The sequence below is a fragment of the Centruroides sculpturatus genome, unplaced genomic scaffold (genome assembly GCF_000671375.1).
Source record: "Centruroides sculpturatus isolate CEXI.00-Female unplaced genomic scaffold, Cexi_2.0 scaffold1532, whole genome shotgun sequence".
Taxonomy (NCBI): domain Eukaryota; kingdom Metazoa; phylum Arthropoda; class Arachnida; order Scorpiones; family Buthidae; genus Centruroides; species Centruroides sculpturatus.
Window position 1 is genome coordinate 19,957 of NW_019385728.1, and position 22,827 is coordinate 42,783.

Below are 22,827 nucleotides of genomic sequence, written 5' to 3' on the forward strand. Positions count from 1 at the left end.
GAATTTGTCATGATTGTCTGTGCCTTATCGATTTATTGAAGGAAAGGAAGGTAAAAAAAATTCAGTAAATTTACTCGAAATTAATTAAAAATGGTAAAAATATCATCTATACACCAATTAAATTTGCCTTAAAACGTAATATAATATGTCCGAAAACGTCAGTTTGAAAAATAGTTTGTATAATTATTCCCAGATGGAAGTCGTGACGAAAGTTCATCTCCTGCCATCAAACATTTTCTTTCGCTCGCCCTCTCTTAAGATTTCTTTCAAACACGTAAACATTTATGGTAAATGCATGCCAAATTCGTAGCTAAATCTATTGCCATAAAGTAATTTTCGGCCATTTTGGGGCGGTCATTATTTCTTCCCTTGCAACGAGGGCAAAACATTACCTAAAGAGTTGTAATGTTTTCTTCTAGGATAGATTGTGTCTAAGCATTCGTTTATCCAGTTTAAAATCTACACTTTAAATTATTCGGTTATCTCAAAACCGGGAGTGACATATAAAGGAGCAAGATGGCGGCCTCCATGGCGCATAAAAAATTAATGAGTTTGCTACTTTTTTTTTGTAAATATTAATAATGTTAAAGTTATAACTTATGTAATTTAATAATTAATAATGTCCGTTATCTAGTTAATGGGTTTTTATGTATTTTTTGGAGGATTTTTTTTAATATTGGAAGCCATTTTTTACAATGGGCGTTGGTGCTTTCTTTGGGCTATAACCCAAAATCAATTTAGTGAATCATCCAGGACCTCCGTGTTTGATTAATGTTACACTTCATATTAGCAAAGTCAATACCTTTAATATGAAATCATAAGCAATAAATCTATTAAATGTATCTACAAAGACTACACGCGATGCCGCCATCTTGATCACAAAGTTTCATTATTTATACAAATATTTAGGTATTTTTTCACCCGTCGGCAGTAATACAAACACTAGTGAATAAAAATAACACTAGGAAATGAAATTTTAAGTTTTTAATAATGTTTAAAATTTAAAAAAATACTTTCCGTGAAGTNTGAGAACTGATTCCAAAACTTCAATTTGTTACCATTAGATGGCATTTTTGGGGAATATCAACATAGTTTTTGGTGAACTTCCATGTCTTTTGGGGTCCTGAGTTGGTTGCGCGTGTAATTTACGTATTGAGAACGGAAGTTGTTTACTAGGAAAAGTTTAAAGTCCATAGTTTTGTCAAGGTTGCGCTCCCTTTCCTCTCTAAGGGCTTATCCAATGTGTATTAAGTTACATACCAACTTGGATCAGAATGTGCTGCCACTTTAAATTAAGTTTTTATCCCAGAAAATCGAGATGTAAACGTGTAACTGAATATAAATGTGTTAAATTCGAGCTGATGCCTCCCAGTCAAACTCATCTTTTCTTATTATATATATACTGTATATTTTATATAAAATGCAATGCTTGGATAACTTTTCACCCTTCGAACTTGTCCACTTTTTTTATAAATATTTTATAACTTTGACTTCAACTTTCATACATTTTCTACTGTATTTTTAAGTAAAATATCCAAAACTTCCCCCCCCTTCAATATGAGCTTCTAAAGTGCCAATCCTGCCAATTAAATCTGTAGAAAATGGAGTTTTGTAGAGGAGAAAGGGGTCAAATTTCTTCTCTATTTGTTAAAAAGGAGAAAGAACTTTCAAATATACTAAAAAAAGGAGGGGAGAAGTGAGTTTTCTTTTCTATTTTCGGCCATAAAACGGGGTTTGATAAGCGGGATGCAAAAGAGAGTGCCACCTTTCAAGCACACTCGAGCGGAAAATATCGAATTTATTCGGCTGATTGATACCACAGATATATATAAAAATACGTGTGTATGTGTATATAGGCTATATATGGAGAGAGAGAGTTGCTGAGAATAGGTGTGAAGATGATCAGAGTTGATAGAGCCATACAAGATATAAATAAATGAGAGAAGAATCGAATGCAGAATTGAAAATATACAAGAAAAACAACACTTAGACACTCGATAATTATATAAACATAATTTTATCGACGTCGGAATGGATGCGAAATGAAAATTATGACTAGAGAATAACACTATGTGACTAGATTACGGCTGTCCTTCGTAGATAACATTATACGAGATTACCGGGTTGCGTTAAAAATTACTTTATATTCATAACCTTTTCTGGCTAGTAAAGTCATTTATATGCTATTCTAACGCGCCATATCGATTTTACATTTTTACTAAGTGCAACCCGAATACCCCCCCCCTTTATACTTCCTGGTCTCCAATTATATATTTATAGAACACAGGATTTTTTATTTTTTTTTTAATTTAGCGACGTCTCACTATCGAATATACCAAGATAAACATATTAAAATGTAAACTATCAAACTCCATAACTGAAAAATAAACTAACAAAGTATATTTTTTTATTATTATTTTGATTTGGTGTGTTTATATTTTTATAGAAAGTCTCTCAGGTTCGCTTGTTTTGACACTCTTCTGATAATTTATCGAGTCGACGTATTATTATTGATGGTTATAATAATAAATCACGATTAATGAGGCATGTAAACTAACCCGACCCCCCTTACATTTTAATTGCCTAAGTACCTATAAGCTGGTTTCATACACAAGATATTTTCCCACATTGTTCCCTCTTTCCCCTTTTAAATTAGCGCGTATATATTAGCCCTTTTTTAGGTTCTTAATCCCAAATTCGATAAAGAATGCCATTGTTATTGTGTTTCTCTGTTAACTTTGCGGATTGGTCAAACATTCTTTCATTCTTTCTATGTGTACAGTACGATTTAAATATTCCGATCAGAGTTAGCCTCTAGGGAAAAGCAGATAAGAAATTGTATTGATAAATGTATGAAGCTAGGATACTGCAGTTAATTTTAACTCTTATGATGTTTCCCATCCAAATGTATTTTTAAAATGCTATTATGTAAAATTTATTTAACCTTTATTGTGTAAATAATTAAGTTTACTAGTCTATGCGCAAATATATCTATATATATAAAAGTAATTAACTCTATATTTTGATGCAGTTAAGCTTTAAAACGGGCACGAGTAGAATTAAGCTTTAATTCATACCACTGAGAAAAATTAAGCTTCTATGCTTACCCATTAGTAGCATTAAGCTCTTGCACCACATGCTCATGAGGAGCATTAGGTTCTAGTATGCAGCCATGAAGAGAAGTAAACTTCTGTGTATACCTATGAGGAGCATAATAAGCTCTAGTGTTTCCCAAACTCTTCGGACTATTACTACCCTCTTTTAGTTCATATATTTCTTATATATAGCCTATATATTTTTTTGTTTCAAAATGAATTTTTGTCCCCCTTGTCTTCCAGTATCCCCTTGTCTTCCAGTATCCCCTTGAGTCTCCTACTACACTCAAGGGGATTTTGGGAATCACTGTTCTAGTGCATAGTTATGAGTAAAGTTAAGCCGTGGTGCATAGCTGTGAGGAAAATTAAGCTTCTGTGCTTAGCCATGAGAAGCATTAAGCTCTAGTGCTACCCACAAGGAACAAGTAACTATTCTTTTAAAGGTGTATGGCATGATTTTAATAAACACAGGGTATTGTTATTTTAATTTCCATCCAATATGTCTAAATGTAGGCTATATAATTATCCATAATTTCAATAGCATAATCAGACTCATGACTTTAATAACATCGTTATATTAATGAATATGGATCGATCTATGTCTTATACCCGAGAGTATAGTTTACATAACGTACTGTAATTTAATTTATTATTAATATATATATATATATATATTACTATAAATTATTCGTATATAATTAATAATTAATCAATGTTTAAAACTTTTACTCTAAAAATATATATTCGTGAACGTATTTAAGTATATTTTAATTCTACATTTTGTAAATATGAAATAATTAAACATGTATAAGAAGCAAAATTACATAATTATGTGTGTATTATTAAGATAATTACTTCAAGAAGTCATTAAATATAACAAAGAAATTAAAATTATTAAGTAAATTAAATAAAATTCCTTAGATATAGCGTGTTATAGTTAAACTTTCGAGTGCAAAATATAACTGTAGATGTCCTAATTCTCTCTATCATCGATTCATTCTTTTCATTACATTACTTAAGACACGAGACGAAGTGTGTCCCGATTTTAATGGGATGGTCTCTACTTCTTTTAAATTTTATAAAGAGGAAGAGATGTTTCTTTTTTTTTTTTTTTATTTCAAAGAACTATCTGCCAGAAGAAGGAAGAAGGTAGAAAAAAAAAGAGTCAAGAAATTACAAGTAGAAATATCTTAGTGACCAGATGTTGCAACCAGCAGTGTGAAGCACATCCTCCTTACCGACAACGATTATTTCTAGGCACTGCAATACTTTACGGTTATTGTTTTCGTATATAAATTCAATAATTCTCAACCAATTTATATAATAATCAATGCTGTTAATCAGTAGTTTACTTTTAAAAAATTTGAGAAAAAAACCGGAAATTATTTCTACTTTTATCATTCTTTCTTTACTTGTGACAAATTGATTCATTCAGAATACAAATAACATGTGGAATTTCTCCTGTAAATTCATCTTGATCGTGATAAGCACGAAATAGTGTCAAACAATTAAAACCTGTAGAGAAATCTCATCACTCTAACAGTCCACACTCTACAGAACCGGAGACACCCAAGGTTATGTGCATAATCCCACGCTTGAATTAATTACTGGCAGTACTAAATGTATGTATGTATGTATATATATATATATATATATTTTCCTTGTAACATAGGGAGGAGGAAAATATGTATGCATTTATGAGAATTGCATGATTCCCCGATCGATAAGAGTATTTTTAAGAGAGGGTATTCTGCTTCATTATACGGTCTCCCACGTAAGAATTTTGTTTACAATAGGCTTGACATCACAAGGAAGAAGACATTTATCCAAGTAGGTCGCCATGAGCAGGTTAAAGTGATAGAAAAGTGTTCTCGTCTTTCTCGCTTTATTGTTATTTTGTCACGTTTTTTACATTGTATGTCGTCTCAGGTAATTTTTGTGTGATTTTGTTATTTGTTTTCTTTCATTTTCTCTTAATTACGAATATTTTAAATTATTGCAATAAAAAAATGATTTGGTATTAGTTACTTTTAAGTAACTTTCACCAAGAATTCTTAATTGATAGGCTACTTACAATGGGAGAAGCTCAACTGTGACCTTGTTTTTCTTTCAAATTACGCTTGAAAATCCCACCTGTGAACAGAATTTAAAACATTAAACATTCCTCAATCATGTTTTAAATATTAATTTATTTAAATATTATTAAAAGCCGAGTATCGCTCGGTAATTGGACGAGTAATGCGCGCTAATCACGTGATTGGTGTTGACAAATACCGCGGCCGGGTTTCGAATTAAATCGGTGGGGACGAGGCGCCAATCGAACCTAACACGGGACTCGAACGGCCGGTCGATAGTCGACCCCGCGACAGCGAAACAGAGATAGCGATCGATATCCGCGACCGAATAAATGCGATAAATTCCTCTCGCCGGACGGATTCGGCGCCGTAGGTAGCACGATAATAGAAAGTAGTAGAAAAACTCACCCTGGACGAAGAGCTTGACCACTCCGTCTTTGCGTCGCTTTCCGTTGACGGCGCACGAATATTCTCCGCTGTCCTCCGTTCGCACCCGACGAAAGTATAGGGTGTAGGTGTTGGGCAGTATGGACACGTGCGAAGCGGCTTCCCACGTGGACTTGTGCTCCCCCTGAATATCCACGATTTTCTTGTCCTCCTTCCACCATTCGATCCGATGCACCGTTTTGGCATCCACCACCTCCCTGCACTGGATGGTGACGTTGTGTCCGACCTGAACGTATATGTGATCCACTTCATCATCTGCGGGATAGCAAACGGGGGGGGGAGTGTGAGAGGATGAGTGAACGTTTTTCGAACGGAGTTTTAAGAGAGAAAATCGCCCTCCCCACCGAGTGACGAGAGCGTTAATACACGTAATAATTTTCCTCCCCGTCTTAATTAGACCTTAACGAGGACAACCGATGTGAATGACTAAGTAATTGCTACACTTCCAAGAAACGTTTTCGATCGTTTAAACTCGAACTAACGAAATGCGAAGGGTCAAAAACGATAGTTAAACGACCCCGGGGTTAGAAAATCCGCCAGATAACAACACCCTCCCCCCCGTAAGGCGGAAATCGATAATTCTCCACGCCTTAACCACGGTAATAGTTACCGGGTGCACGGATAAACCCTCGGAGTCACGGAAAATCGATGCTGAAACTCGGCGACGTTCTCTCTCTCTCTTCTAGCCGGTTAACCGAGAGAGAAAGAGAGAGACGTCCCCCCCGAACAAAAACTATGCGGAGAAAGTCGACAGGAAACATAGGTTTGGCGTCACGAACTCTCCACGACACGGTTTATTACCGTCGGACTACCTAAAAACGGGAGCAACACCACTCCCAACACGGCACACAGAGAGTGGGGGGGTCAGAGGTGAAGATACGGATCGTGATAGGCTTCTCCGCTAAATCGTGCATGCGATACAGCTGCCGTCTTAGCCCGGAGGCTTCACGATCTCGACTAGAGACAGATGGTAGGAGGGAGGGACTACCTACCTCCATTGTGTTCCGAGTGTGAATGTTATCTGGGGAGGGGGGGTGAAGCGTCCAACCCCGGTAAATATTTCGGGCCCGCGTGGGCCGAAAATCGATAGCGTGTGTATGTACGTGTGACGTCGGGAAACACGGAATGTTGTTAGTGTCTTTTTGGGGCCTTCGATCGAAGGACAGTCATCCGGAAAGGGACAGCTCCGTAACGACACACGGGTTAAGTGTGGGTTGCGTGAAAAAATGGTGCAGTAATATCCACCCGGCCGAGTCGATAACCTTTTATTTTATTTTTTTTTTTTTATAAATACCCCATTGGAGCGGGATCTTCCGAAGTCTTTAGAAAAGCGGGGTGATCTTCTCCCACAATCTGACACAAACGAAGGACATTAAGCTGAAGTGGCATATCGAGACGAACCTTTAATAGGCGTTCGTTGTCGGACTACCGGGTCGGACAATAGCCCCGACACTACTCGTCACCCCCGTCATTAACCGAAAAGGAAAAGCTAAACTTTCCGGGGGGAGGGCGTAAGATTTGGGTCATACGCTACCGAAGAATCGGGAGAATGCCGGATAAATCGATTTTTCCCCGCTCGCACACACACACACACACACACACCATATAAAATATACAAAGCCGAGAGGGACCCCGCGCATCGGCAGTGACGTAAGCGGGGAGTGTGTGTGTGTGTGTTGTGTTGTGGGGGATCGGTGGGTGGGATGCGATGGCCCCCTCCGCAGTTCTTTATTTTCTAATTATCCAACGGGATGATTACACTTCCTTATTAAGTCGTGTGCTGAGAATGTCGCTACACGCGAGAGAAACCCGAGCGGGCACGGAATGCCAAAATGGCCACTGGGTTTATATAGTGACGTGAGGGGGGAGGAGAGCGAGATCGGTTACGCGACGTTTCCGAAAGCCGAAACGTCACACCAACGTGACGTTGCGTCGGGAAATTCGGACGGGACCCGAAAGAATTCGGAAATATCACGGATCCGGTCGCATCCGAAACGTTTACCACCAAAACCGCGAGGGGGCGGGCGGAGGTTTTTATATTTTTTAGGGGTTTTTTCGGAGGTTTACCGACACCTACCTCTGTAATGTATTCCCTGTGCGATCCATATTAGTAAGTAGATGACTGGACAAAGTCGCAACCTTTGCCAGATCATTATCTAGAATTCCGTAGGGGAAGAAACCATCTTTTTCTACCTTATTTCCATCGAAGTATCGTTCGAAACGACAGAATATTTTTCTTTTAAATCCGGCAAAACAAGAACATCGCGTCTACATCCACATCCCAGTTCGGCTGGCAGCCAACTGATCGTCTGCCGCTCTCGCTCCGTTTCTCCGCTTGGTGGCGCCTCTCGGGCTGTAGAAAATCGAACTTTATCGACCCGAACCTTTAATCATCGCTAGAATAAATCGTCTCGACTTAATAAACAATTCTAACCCGATCGATTTATCGATACGCTGTCGGAAAATTAAAAAAATAAATAAAAATAATTTCGCGCGGATATTAATACGCAGCAAAAATTCCATCGATAAATTTCTTTTAATTTAAAAATTTTTTTTTTCGAGATTTAATTAAAAAAAATTATTATTTTTTAAATCGAAACGCTCCCTCTGACGTCCGTTTCGCGAAAGTCGAGCGGCATGGTTGCGCTTAATTTAAAAGTATTTTTATCACAAAAATGTTATTTATCTACTAAAATATACAGTAGAATTTAAAAAAAAAATTAAATTTCATTAACATAGAAAAATTTTTTAAATGAGAGCACATAATTTCCTTCGATTTACTGATATAGATATAACATTATCTTTTATATACTTATATATAGGTACAATTATACATTTATTCCGGTTAGAGATAAGATAAATTGAATGATTAAACTAGTTTATTCTTCATAAAAGAAACTTTAATATACCTTAGGTAATTTTTTTTAAAAAATACAAAAAATATTTTATAAAATCAAGCCCATAGATGGCACCACCAGTAATTTTTTTAATTATTAATTAAATACCTTTTTTTCTTATTAATAATTNCTACACGCGATGCCGCCATCTTGATCACAAAGTTTCATTATTTATACAAATATTTAGGTATTTTTTCACCCGTCGGCAGTAATACAAACACTAGTGAATAAAAATAACACTAGGAAATGAAATTTTAAGTTTTTAATAATGTTTAAAATTTAAAAAAATACTTTCCGTGAAGTATTTATTTTAGTTTGCGATAGATGGCGACACTAAAAATTAATTTTTTAAAAATTTATATTAATTTAAAAAACTATTTATAACTAATTTACAAATTATAAAAACATGACGTTATGATTATTTAGTCGTATATTAATTAATAATTAAACATATTTTTAAAATAAAAACAAAAATTTTTAAATAATCGATAAAATTTACCGCTAGCGTTCTGCCATCTGTCGACCGTAATATTTATAATTTTGAAAAATTTATTTTTGCTTTCAAAAATTAATTGTTATTTCATTAAAATATGGCATTGAAAAATGTATTTTATTGCTTAGTCTTTTAAAATGTTAAAAATAAATAAAAATTCTTCATTAAAAAAATAAATAAAATACGAAAAAAAATTGTCCCGCTCGACTCGCTATCTGGTGGACATTTTTATAACTATTATATTTCGATATAAATATTTTCTCATATATAAAAATTATATTTTAAATTAGAAATGTTTTATAATGAACATTTTAAAATAATATACTTCGATATATATTTCCTTATTCGCCTTACAAAGCATTAAAGTATATAATATCGTTCTTGTTGCTTATAACGACGAGCATCCTCATTACATTCACTTACATAAGACTAAGTAATACTTCAATTTTGGATAAGAAAATTATTTATAACGTCTTTATTATGAGAAATGCCTAATTTATCAATTTGTTAAGCGTTTTCTATAGTGAAAAATTACATTTATAATGTAAAAAGTGGATTTAATGACGGATGAGCGCGAGATAAAATCTCTTATGTCAATTGTTTTACGCTACTGTACTTACAATCTATCATTAATTTTATGTAATTAATGTTATTTTTGTTATCTTTATTCATTTATAAACTTTCTGACAAGTTAAAAGTGGTAGAAAACTCGATTTTTGAGGTTCAGGAAGACATTTTCATTCAAAGGTACCGTTGAATAACTTCGGATACAACGTCGCTAACTAATTCCATAGGAAATTTAGCAGTATAAGAAGGAAATCCATTCATTTTTTAATCGTGTTTATGTTAATTTTAAACTTTATACTGTCAAAATGTCTGCGAAATGTACGATTTCCACTAACTTTATGCTACGTGTTACAGATATTAACGACTTCCGGTCGAATTTCCGGGAAAAATGTATTGTTTTCGAATTTAGTATGGTCAAGGCTAGATTTAAGCCATTTAAGATGATGCCCCTAAGCTCTGACTTATCCAGCTTATGCATAAATCCAACAGTAAGCACAGTATACTGTGTCTTTTGCATAGTTTTCTTTATACTTTATCTCTATAGAAAATATCATCTATAGAAAAGACCCTATTAAAAGTATATATAGTCATATTAGCTTTAATTATGGATCGTGTCGGAAATTATAACATCTTTCTATGCCAACCAGTTGTACAAATTACGTAATAGATCTTTTATCCAATAGGATATTTTGTCACTATTTATCAATCAATTAATCTTTCAAAGCAAGCTGCCAGCACCTTCAGTTAAACAGAAAAGGAGGAGGGAAAAACCAATTAATCTCTTGTTCTAACGGATTTATTTCTTAAATTAATTAATTCAATTTATCCAATCGGAGATTTTCTTATATATTTTAATCGAATCACAGGTCACCTTTTTTTTAAATTTGTGTTTTTTCAGAGATCGCAATTGTAGACATGTCCTAAACAGATAGAACGTTTTGACCCGTATAAAAAGTGTTATAAATGAAAACTCACAGGACTACCATAGGATGCAAGAAAAAAAATCCAGCAACGAATTGCTTAACTTTCCCGGCAACATTTAAATCTGCATGCGTGGTGCCATCTATTACGATATTTTGTTATTAAAAACTTTTTATATTTTTAATTATTATAAAATGGCAAAAAGCCGAATTTTGAGAGTAGGAATGGGTTTTTATAAAAATTATAAATGCTAACGATGAGTAAAATTATCACTAAGTCCGACTCTACAGGAGATACGACACACGACACCCTTTTATCTCCCAAACCCGTCGAGCTTTAATCACCAAAATTTAATAGCATCGACCCTCCTAATACACAAACCTCCTAGCAAAATTTCAGAAATTTTCCACAAAAAGCACGGGAGTTATTAAGCTTCAAAGAGGGTGAATAAAATCGTGACATACTTGACAAACCATAACACTTCCTTGTCCACGTTTAACTATTGTTGGATCCTATTAATTCGTTTTATCGAGGAACAACGGAAGTGAGAAATTTATCTGTTTACACTCGTATAAGAGAAACGTAACACAACAAAGAAACGCGAATTTAATTCAAATTTAAACAAGTAATTACGACAAGTTACTTACAGACTGACAACCTAATGTTCGTATTCAAAGATCAGTGACTAGCGTAATCCTTTATTAAAGCAATTATTAAAAGGTACAAAGGTTTCGTTGATTTGTATTTAAATTCTGTAATAAATATACACAGAAAATTACGTCTTCAATTTCCTCCTCTAAAAAATAAAAAAAAAAAAAATAAAATTATTTATAAAAATATGAAAACCTAAATTTAGAAAATCAAATTGTTAACTAATTTATTATTTAAAATAATTAAATTTAAACTTTAAGTATACCCTCTACCTCCGATAAACACACGTTAAAAGACCTCTTCGGCATCCGAGTGGCCCGTGCTCGTTATCATTGAGGGATTTGGTGGGGCCTCTTGTTTACGAGGCCTTACCAAATAAAATCCCAGGCTCAAAGAAGTCTTTTGTTACCATCGGTAGAATTTGCGACTTTATTCTCGGTGGCAAAAAAAAATTTCACGAAATCGAATGCAAACTTATGCAAATGACTCACCTGGATTACGGATTATTCACAAAATGGATAATCAAAATAATTAATAAAATTGGGAATTGGAATTTCCGACTTTCCTCTCCTCCCTTCTGGGGATAGACTAAATTTTTCAAATTTTTTTGTAAATTAATTTTCTAGAGAATAAAAAAAACAACTTTGAAATTGTATTCTCTGCTTACCAATAGTGAATCTCGAAGGGGGAGAAGACATTTTCCCGTCTCCCCCCAAACTGTAGGCCAAAACTCTTAAAGTATACGTTATCCCGAACTTGAGACCGGAAATTTTAACTTCCAAATCTTCTCCGTCAAGACACTTGATGACGTCAGTGGCATTGGCCAGGTCTTGTCCAGACACCCAATATCGTACCTGTACGGGAAAAACAATAGAGAGCAAATTTAAATCTTAATTAAGCTGTACAAAACTTGCAGTTTGGCGATCGAAACGCGCGGTATGCGGTTTTACCGCGTGTTAATATTAATTCGAAGGGCCATACCCCCCAAAAAAATAGGAATTAAAACAAGAGAGAGATTTACCTTGTATCCCATAATCGGTTCTTCTTCGGTAGAGGTTAACATCCCTCTCCATCTAACGGATGCGGAAGTAAACGATACAAATTTAACGTTAACGTTGGTCGGGGCCCTTTGCGGCGCTGAAATTAACGGATTTCTTAGAATAAATTACGTAAAATTTAAAATTTTAAGCGCGTAAACAAAGCATTACCCATTTTATAGGTTCGGGCCAAGAATTTTTCGCTTTCAACCCCGCTTCCGGCGTCGTTATAGGCCATGACAGACACCCAATATTCCGTGAACGGTCTCAATCCGACGATCAGACCCCAGGGCGTAGTGCCCCAATTTAGCAAAATTAACGAGTCTGTTTCGGGGTTTTTGTCCTTTATCCAGTATTTGATCTAAAATGAATTGAAATTAATTAAAATGAACGTAATAAGGAAGTTAGCGCTGCTTTGTTGGCCATTGTTTACCCTGTATCCAATAAGTTTTCCTCCGACTTTCTCGCGGGTCATGTCTATTGGATCCCAAGAAACGTTCAATGACGTGGAATTAAATGGAAGAGCCTTGACGTTGATTGGCCGAACCTGGGGCACTACGAAACAAAGAAGAATTAACCAGGTTCAAGTGTTACAGCTGTGTAGAAAAGTATAGGCTTACTTCTTCCTGCCGAATACACTGTAACCGCATCGCTGATTGGTCCCGGGCCTAGGTCGTTAATGGCTTGAACTCTGACCTGGTATTTTAAGTAGTAATTCTCTTCTCCTACATTGACAGTATACCAACCGTTAGTGCGAACATCTTTCAAGTCTATCCGGTAATATTCTTCTTTCGATCCCAATTTTCTATAATAAACATTATACCAGATGTTTGGGGCATTCCAGTCCACCATCGGAAGAGGCTGCAAATTTGCATGACTGTTTATATGAAATTGTATGAACAATGTGAAAGGAAACAAACGTTCTTACACTCCACGTTATGGTGAGAGTTCCGACGTGTCCACCTCCTCCCCCCACGTTACTGGGGGTTTTGTATGGTTTGTCATTTCCGGTGGGGTAAGTGGGACTAGCCAAACTGGGTGGTCCCCTCCCGATTTCGTTAATGGCAGAAACACGGAAACTGTAAACGTTCCATGGTGACAGTACGTTTTCTAGAAACAGTCTTCGCCGGCCATTGTATTGATCCACATTGGTTTTGGATATTGAAGCATCTAACAATAGTAACACAGGCCACTGTTATAATTGTCTACAAAAGTAAAGTGTCAAAGGAACTTACTGATGAGAAAGCTCCAAGTTTTGTTGTGTTCCGTGTAACCTTCTACTACGTAATGATGAATGGGGCGCCCATTATCGGTACCGTCGCTCCAGTGTATGAATCCAGATGTGATGGACAGATCATCGGCCAGCACGGCAGCCGGTGCAGCCGGAGGAGCTGAGGGTCAAAGGTTAAAATACAACGATATTGTTAACCAGAGGGATTAGCGATGGACAAATACTCACAATACTCACCCAATACTACCAATTCGGTCGAGGCGTTGACGGATCCCAAGTATGTTTTGGCTAAGCAAGTATAAACGCCCGCTTGGGCCAGGCTGATGTTATTTATGTCCAAATAACCGGCGTTATCACCCTGCAATTGTAAGTAGTTTTACACGAATACAATGGAACAGATGATGTGGTAGATTTACTTACCACGGAATATTCTTTCTGCATTGTAAAGTCGATTCTTAAGCCGTTCAAGTACCAAATGTATGCAACTTCTAGTAGAGGACTCACTCGAGCTTCGCATTTTAAGGTCAGGTTGGTGTTTATTTTGGCTGTCATAGTACGAGGGGGGAACTCCCTCAGTGATGGATAAGCTAATATGTAAAAGTCGTTGATTAATATCAACTTACCACAGATACAACACTATAAATCCGTAGTTTTTAACCTGGTTTATGTGTCGCACTGATGGAGCCTGTCTAAAAAAGTGTATACATACTTTGATGACCTCTGGAATGAAACTTACAATTTTGAAATGAGGCCTCATTTCAAAATTGTAAGTTTCGGGTTTGAATATGGGGTTATTGGAGTATGTATACATTTTGAGACACTAGATATACAGTAGTAGTATATGATGATACTATTATATAAGGGTGATGATAATAGCAAAAGTATTTTGGCACCATCATCATATGTAAGTTTACTTGATTAAGGAATAAATAAAATTATAATTACGTAACACTACTAAACGTCCACTACTTTTAGCGGAACCATATCTGTTAGTTGCTTCGCACGTGTAAATTCCTTCGTCTAGGAACCTGGCGGATTCAATATGAAGATATCCGTTATCCTTGATGCGAAATCTTCCTCCAGATACAGCTTTACCATTGTGGCTCCAAGAATATTTGGGAGGAGGGACAGCTTCCGGACGACAAGGAATGGTAAGATTGCCACCTTCCGCAACGTACACATCCGGTTCTAACGGGTATTTGATGAAATTTGGAGCGAGAGCTGCAAGAATAAATGGTTATAGACGCTACAAATCATTACGATTCGCGTAAAAAAGAAGGAGAGTCGTACTAACAAAGAATCTTCAACCTCCCGCTAGAGATGACGACACCTAACTCATTTTTTGCCCTACACTGGTAGGTGCCTTTATCCTCTTCTGACACTTCGTCTATGATAAGAACGTTATCCTGTATTCTGTAGCGATTTCCGTAACCGAAACTGGACATATTGGACTTCAATCTATTTCCGTTTTTATACCAAGAATATTCCACTTCCGGAATTCCGTACGCTTCGCACTTCCATTTCAACTGCGAACCGGAATCCAATATGGCGTCTTCCAAAGGAATGGTAAATTTGGGAAATGCTGCAATTGGATTAGACAAAGTAAGAAAAACAAAGCAATTCACCGGTGGCTTGAAGCTGGGATTATCAAATATTCTATTATTAAATTAAATACTATTAAAATGACGATACCTTCTAAGCTCAGTTTAATGGAGGTTTCGATGGATTCCTCTTCGTTGTAGGCTTTGCAAACGTATTTTCCTTGATCTTCCTCTTTCACGTTCGATATTATCAACACTCGGTTGTAACTTTTTAGATTAGAATTTTTGGGCAATTCATTCCTACGGCCTTCTCTGGTCCACTTATAAAATGGCGTCGGACTACAAATATATAGGATTACAATTTTAATTAAGTCTTAATTTAGCGTGTACGAGGGGGGAAATATTTATCTTTGGGAGGCTCATTACAGGCATACGCTTCGCCAGAGTATGCTGTATGTCTGTATGTAAAATTTTCTATACTTGTGCTTGTTTCTAGAACCTGTATTTGGTGGCCGTTTGATAAAACTTCTTATATTTTTCAGACCTAATATTCTACTAGAATTTATACCTGTTTTTGGTATATTTTCCATGAAATTTTCAGAAACTGCAAGGTTCTAGGCTTTTCATTAGGGCCTTGGCATCTACTATTAACTATAATACACTTGTAAAATATCGAGTATGGTGCAGGTTTTAGATTATATAATATAAAAGGCTTGTCACTTAATATTTATATCTTACAAATGCGGAAGTTGGATTTTTAATTTAAGAAAAAGAATTTTACAGAATTTACATGGGTTACTCTACTAAAACCAAAATTTCTAGCTTATTAAACTTCTACAGGGTGGTTGAAAAGTAACTAGGCGTTGTATTGTTCATATTCCTACTGCAAATACAAAACATGAACTGTACCTTATTAAAAGAAAATATGGAGACATAATGCATTATTATTGTAAAAATTATAGTGCTTTCTCAATGCTTAGTTACTTTCAAACCGCCCAGTATTTGATAATATAACTTAAATATTGAGATTATTTTAAAGTATATTAATTAATTAATGCTTTTATCCAATAATTTAGTTTTAAATTGTTAAAAACTTATAAAAAAAAATTAAAAAAATACTTGATGAGAAATGCTAATTAGAACTTACTATCCGTATGCCATACATTCCAATCGAACGTCATTACCAACCGTAGGATTATCAGGAAAAATCTTTAAGAAATTATTTGGAAATTGTAACTTTTGTTTACTGGCTGTCAATAATAACACAAGAATTAATCATTTAAACAAATAAAATATTTTTCAAACTTACAATTATAAAAGTAAACTAGTCTTTGTCTAAGTATTAAAGAGTTTCTACACAAACAATCTCTATGTATGGGGTAATTTTCTTTCTACTAGCAGAGAAAGCGTGTTAATATATCTGATGTTATGTGTGAACGCGAGTACAGGCAAGACACAAAGTCTATACAAAGAAAACAATATTTTAATACGAGTAAAGTCTACATACAAGCTTCCAAGTGTTTTGTAGGGTATTTTCGAATCACTTTGTACTCAGTATTTTTTTGATTACAGTAGAGCGTCGTTTATCCGAATCAATTGGGGACTGGAGTTGTTCGGATAACTTATTTTTCGGATAACCGATTACGCACGAAAAAATATATTAACCTATCCCGTGTTGAAATTTTTCTCCGTTGCGTGTCGCTTCGCGTTGAATTTTCTTCGATGTTAAGCCTAACGTAAAGTTTTTAAAATAATAATCGTGGCTGTTGTATCGTTAAAAATGATTTCTTTATGTTTTACAAACGAAATAAATACATTGAAAAATATAAAAACAAATAAAAATTATACTTTAGGCCGACTGGAATTCTTTCGGATAACCGACTTTCGGATAAACGACGCTCTACTGTAATTACAATAAGATGACGTGTATTATTTTGAAAAAGACGAATGTATTTTACGTACAGTACTTTACCTTTAGTACTCCCCTTAGCATTTACAATTTTGTACCATGCTAGAGAACAATGAAATATATAGACTATAATGGCCGTATGTTAGAGTTTTGGTACCTAAATTGATGTAAGCTAATGACATATAGATGTAGTATGGCATGGGTCTAAAAGAAGCGCACTCTCCATTTTCTAGAACAAGCTCCAAGAAGGGAAAATGCACGATTGAATGTATGCACGTATTTTGTTACTATTGTGAAGTAGTATGTTTGATTCGTTTTACGTCCTGCAAACTTTTACGTGTAGTATAGGAAAAGGAAATTCATGCATACGAAAATAACAAGAAACTTACTCGCAGGTTGCACTTCTAAGTAGAATTTGGGTCCTATGCGACCGTCATCGGTGATGGGATTCTTGACCATACAGGAATAATTGCCTTGATCGGCTTTCTCCACAGAAGAAAAGTATAAAGTCCCGTCAAACGAGGAGAAAACTCTTCGATCCTCTTGTACGAAACTGGCAAATTTGTCTCTGTTCCAGGCGTAGAAAACACCTGCAATTAGAAAGTCGATGGAATTCTTTCGTACTGTACGAAAACAATTTCAGTCCTTGTTTTGGTTGCTTACTTGGATAAAACCGAGGAGCATTGCAAGACAAGGCCTTCCCCCAGTTTTCTTTCCCGTATTCCATCTGCCTACTTTTGGGAAATTCGACGTTATCTGGAAGTAAAACGTAATACTGTATACGAAATGACACGTGCTTTATTACTTCATGTCTGGTCTGTCAACTTCATTGTATGATTGATAAAGATTCCTTAGGAGTAGGATTTTTTTACAGCAAATACCCGGCTCCTTCGGCTTCATTCGTAAGTCTATTGTCAAAACCTAAAATTTATTACAATGAAAATACTTACTTCCAAATGTCAACTTGACAATTGGGCTTTTGACGAGTCCGTATTGGTTGGATGCGATGCAAAAGTATTGTCCTCTGTCGATATTCGGACTTGGATCGAGGATCTGAAGAGTTCCGTCCGTCTGTGTGTAACGATAATCCGAGAGAGGATCGACTGTTTTGTTCACAATTTCGTCCCTCCTGTATTCTGCCTGTAATTAAACAGAAAAATTTGGCAAACACGAAAGAGGAATCGAGAATCGTTTTAACGAGAACAATGAACCAAAACAATCGGTAACACAAGCAATAACACGCTAGTGCTGGGAATTACAATAAGAAACGGATGAACAGAGAGAAGAGAAGAGGAAAAGATAAGATTAAGACCGGGACATTACAGTCATGAATGCCAAGAGAATGGTAGAGAGAATAGGTGAAATATTCATCTATTAGATCTCTTCCCCAAACACTACAAGAGCCAGATTTCTGTAGTGTTTCTTTTCTACTGTCAATCTTATCCCTTGCGTTTTAAGATCATCCTACCATTTTCTTCTAGGACCTAGAAGAAAATTACACTACAGAAGTTTGGTTCTTGTAGTGCTTGATGGCGAAATACCTGATGACAATAGTTATACCACGTGGTATGCAATCTAAATCAATTGTTTAGTAATTTGTACTTAATTTCTCCCTAGAATGAAATTAAATTAAATGAATTTGTGATCATAAGAGGAAATTATTATCCAATAATTTCCTCTTATGATCACAAATTCTCAAGATATTCCAGCATTGTTTTGTCTTCTTCGTTCTTCGATACAATGATGATGGTAATTTCAAAAAAGAATTAAAATTAAGTAGGTTAGAGATGGCAAGAGGGTAATACAAGAAAGTCACCTTATACCAGACGTAATTGGGTAGAGGATAACCGTCAGCTGCACACTCGAATACCACCACTTTTGTACTGTGTCGAGAAACTACCGCCGATTCGGGGGTTTTTATAAAACGTGGCCCTCTCGGAACTTTTTCTTCGTTCAACACGTTTACACCGTAACCTGAAGAAGAAAAATATGCAAATTAACTGTGTTTCGTCAGAAAATGGTATCAAATAGTTCAGGTAACTCGCTTCCATTGTCTAGATTTCGGTAAAATGACGTCACTGAAATTAAGTGACTTCAAAGACTAGTAAACACTAGAGTTTTATTATGAATTAATAACAGAATATCTACTGTAGATGTACTGTGTGTTTACCTAATGCACTGTATTTATCTAATTAGTGATGTTTATTATATTGTAATGTAGGCCTACTGCAGTGCATCGTGTTTTCTAGTGTAAACAGCTGTAATGCATTGTGTTTTTAGTGTAAACTGCTGTAGTACGTTGAAAGCTTAGTGTAGTTAGTGTACTACATCGCACTGTATTTAGTGTACTGTGGTTACTTACCAATATATCTTTCCAATGGAATTTCGTGCGAATTTTTCTGATGAATTTCGCAGATGAAAGGTAATTGTTCGTCGGAAAACACCGGAATTAATCCCGATTTTTTGGCCGAAGAAGAATAACTGAAAAATAATTACAATTATCTTCGAATCTATAAAATATAAAGAATATTTCGTAATGCCATTGTCTTAACCCCTTCTTCCTCGAAACACAAATTATTCTTTCTAATTGGTTAATTTACCACGTGGAAGTATTGTTACGTCAAAAACGTCGTATGATTGGAATCCATTCGTCATATTTTACGTGTTAAATTACAACTCACGAATTATAAAAATGAACTTTACTTACGTATAAGCCGCATTTCTTCTTTGGCCAGGATCGTAAGGAGGATCCAAGAAGAAATCGAAATTTATATAACTATTGTCTTCTCCTTCCCAATTCCAACTGTTTACGCGTAAAATTCCACTGGTGTACCATCTGCAAAAACACTCCGGAATTTTCATTTAAGAAGAACCAGCGTAATTAAACTGAAAAGTAATTGTTACCTGCGATAAAAGGGATCGTTTTCCGTTAACCATTCCTCAATGAACCGAAATTCTTCCGAGGAACTGATAGAAACCAATTGGGCATTGTAGAAGTCGCATTGTAATCGAGCTGACTGGTAATCCAGAGTGGGGTAGCGCACGAATTTGTAACAGTGTTCGTTGTACGGAATCCACTTCTTGGGACATTCATGACCGTAGACTGAAAAGATACCATGATAAATTTTTAAAAAGTAGGTGTAAATATTAATTTTTTAAAATCAAAATTTCGTTATCTTACCTACGGACCACAGGCACAAACAGTAGAGTGTAACAGTTGAAAGCGCATGCTGAAACATCTGTTTAAAATATCAGATTATCTTACAAGTACATTTATATAGAAATACAGATGTGTAGTGTGACATAATAGATACAGTGACGTTACTATCATTTGTGTAAGGTGCAATTGCACAAGGGTCCTGGTCTCTGTTTTATTACTTATAATCATTCTCACATTGGTGAGGAGGGAACTTCAACTGAAGAGATGGCCCAATTCATTGTTACCTTAGGCGTAGTGTTCATCAAAACAATATAGTAAGTAGTTTACTATTTCTAAGACGAATAAATTACAGCTTAAAATTTTTTGTGTATTAAGCTGTGTAAATTACAGAAAGCCCAATGGGGCTCCCGTTTTGAAAAGGTTACGCCACCGAATAGATGCATTAGTATCATCAAATACGATAGATGTACTGTTACGATAGTGTAAAAGGTCTCGCCTGTCTGAAAAGCTCCCGAAAGGACACGAAATTAATTTTAAAAAATTAATTTACAAACACTAGTGCGAAAACACCGTACATTCGAACTAGTTTCACCCTTATAAACGCACAAAAATTATACAGAATAGTGAATAGAATACTAAGAGATAGTGTTTGCTCGTCACTCGTTACACTAATTAAAAAATTATTATTACACTAATTAATAATATAATAATTGTTCTGTGTAAAGGTGTGTATACTTAATCGTCTTAAATTACTCTTCAGACACTTTCGTAACACGTAATTCGAACAATACATATTGTTACGTACCTTACAGAATGGAAATTTATATAAATGGGTAAATTCGTTTAAAGAACGTCTAGGAAAAAAAAGCGATCACGTAATTATTTTTCCACGAATTATTTTTTCATTTTGTCTTCCGTAAACAAATTCGTTGTGGTGTTAAATACCTCGATTTTGTTTTTAAAATTTGTTTTGAATGATCGAGATTCCGATCGTCTCCTATTAAATAATAACAATACAGTCGACCCCCATAACACTGTTGATTTTTCCGTTTTATATGAATTTCATGTTGTACGAGTCACTTAGATTTTACAAATACATTAGCCGTTCACAGCCTGGCACATGTAGGCCTATTTGTAAAATCTAAGTGACTCGTACAACATGGAATTCATATAAAATGGAAAAATCAACAGTGTTATAGGGGGTCAACTGTATATTTAGAGCTCGCGCTAACGGAAGCTGCGGAAAATTACTTTCTAGAGCAGCTATAGAAATTACATTATCTACAGAGGCTTTAACAGTCTTTTCAATATGACGCCATTTTTTCACACTGGTTATAAAGGCAGAAATGATGTCATATTGACGTAAGTGTATAGTAGTGTTTTACGAAAAAGACACAGTTCGTCCGCCATTTTTTTAACCTATTACGTAGAGCAGGATTTCTAACGGCATTCTCTTTAGTTTCTAACACACGAAAATGACGTGTACGCAGAGAGTCCATATTGAAAAATGTCGACATACGTCCGTTGTATTTATTAAATTGAATACAGTCGACCCCCCCATAACACTGTTGATTTTTCCGTTTTATATGAATTTCATGTTGTACGAGTCACTTAGATTTTACAAATACATGAGGTGTTCACAGCCTGGCACACGTATTTGTAAAATCTAAGTGACTCGTACAACATGAAATTCATATAAAACGGAAAAATCAACAGTGTTATAGGGGGGTCGACTTGTATTGTTCTTTCAAAAGGGGGTGTAAATTCGAATCATTTTTTCCTTCTGTAAGATCTCCCCGTCCGAGATTCTCTAGAATTTCATTCCTAAACCGCAAAAAAAAAATTCGTAATCATTTGTTAAAACTGCACTTAGTATTGTTTTGTCTACGAATAAATGACGGTGCTTTTATATTGTTTTTTTGTCGAATAAATGACGGTGCTTTTATATTGTTTTTTATAATTTTTTTATAACCGGCTCTGGATTTCGTTTCTGTAAACTCACGCGTATCTAAATAAGGTATTTAATTAATATTTTCTTGTAAATCAATAGTATTTACAATTCTTCCAACACGAATTACGATTGGACGAAACCGAATCGGGTTAATATACCTAACGTATCGGATTAAAGTTTATATGAACAAACAGCAGGTGGGACTTGGTCATCGAGTTCGACTCGTGTCCATTGTAATCGATTCCTTTAAACACCAGAATGCTCTAACAATTAGTAAAATATTAATCTATATTTAAAAAAAAACAATAGAACGAAAGTTTAGATACGTACCGCAGACGAAAAACCCTCACGAATTAGGTATAAAACGTTCGATCGCATTCCACCTCAATGGTGCAGATTATTCCGAAATTTACGAGTCATCACAAAGTAGCATTTCCTAAATTATTATTAATTTTTATGTTTTAGTATTTATTATCGTAATTTATTGGAAATTTCTCTCACACGATAAGTGCTTACTTACATCTGTAATTGATTTTCTTTAGGTTATGAATAAATTTGAGTTTTGGAACTTTTTAAACGTCCAGACAACCGACATTACGACAGCGACTGAAGGGTATTGGGTATTCGAACTGTTCTGCATCAACAGAACAGTTCGAATACCCAATACCCTCAATGTTCTTTAAAGGATAATTCATTATATTTTTCTTCATCTAAATAAAATTGGTGAAAATGTTATTATAATTTAAATAAATAAATGATTAAATTTACAGACAACGGCCACCAGGCGACTTTACGGCGCTTCCATGCGTTTTTGTGCAAATTGCTTTTTTAATACCGAAATATTTAACAACA

The 22,827-nt window shown here is 35.3% G+C and overlaps 2 protein-coding genes across 3 annotated transcripts; both read right to left on the bottom strand.

Annotated features, from left to right (window-relative positions):
* Nucleotides 1-5,297: 5,297 nt before the first annotated feature.
* Nucleotides 5,298-7,933, bottom strand: LOC111641585. Its single transcript, XM_023387764.1, has 2 exons — nt 7,695-7,933; nt 5,298-5,872 (listed from the first exon to the last, which is right to left on the bottom strand). The coding sequence occupies exons 1-2, from the start codon at nt 7,768-7,770 to the stop codon at nt 5,298-5,300; spliced, it is 651 nt and encodes a 216-aa protein (XP_023243532.1). The 5' UTR covers nt 7,771-7,933.
* Nucleotides 7,934-11,157: 3,224 nt separating this feature from the next.
* Nucleotides 11,158-22,575, bottom strand: LOC111641594 (contactin-like). 2 transcript variants are annotated; one of them, XM_023387778.1, is made up of 25 exons: nt 22,496-22,575; nt 22,306-22,411; nt 20,046-20,103; nt 19,769-19,967; nt 19,572-19,700; nt 19,227-19,345; nt 18,681-18,838; nt 17,815-18,004; nt 17,528-17,620; nt 17,254-17,454; nt 16,103-16,205; nt 15,107-15,294; nt 14,709-14,996; nt 14,360-14,635; nt 13,835-14,001; nt 13,652-13,772; nt 13,419-13,574; nt 13,112-13,353; nt 12,804-13,044; nt 12,617-12,738; nt 12,355-12,544; nt 12,168-12,283; nt 11,814-12,000; nt 11,638-11,734; nt 11,158-11,291 (listed from the first exon to the last, which is right to left on the bottom strand). In XM_023387778.1, the coding sequence occupies exons 2-24, from the start codon at nt 22,351-22,353 to the stop codon at nt 11,643-11,645; spliced, it is 3,684 nt and encodes a 1,227-aa protein (XP_023243546.1). In that variant the 5' UTR covers nt 22,354-22,411; nt 22,496-22,575; the 3' UTR covers nt 11,158-11,291; nt 11,638-11,642. The 2 variants fall into 2 exon arrangements, with proteins under 2 accessions (XP_023243546.1, XP_023243547.1); XM_023387779.1 differs by lacking the exons at nt 22,306-22,411; nt 22,496-22,575 and adding an exon at nt 20,830-21,026.
* Nucleotides 22,576-22,827: the final 252 nt, after the last annotated feature.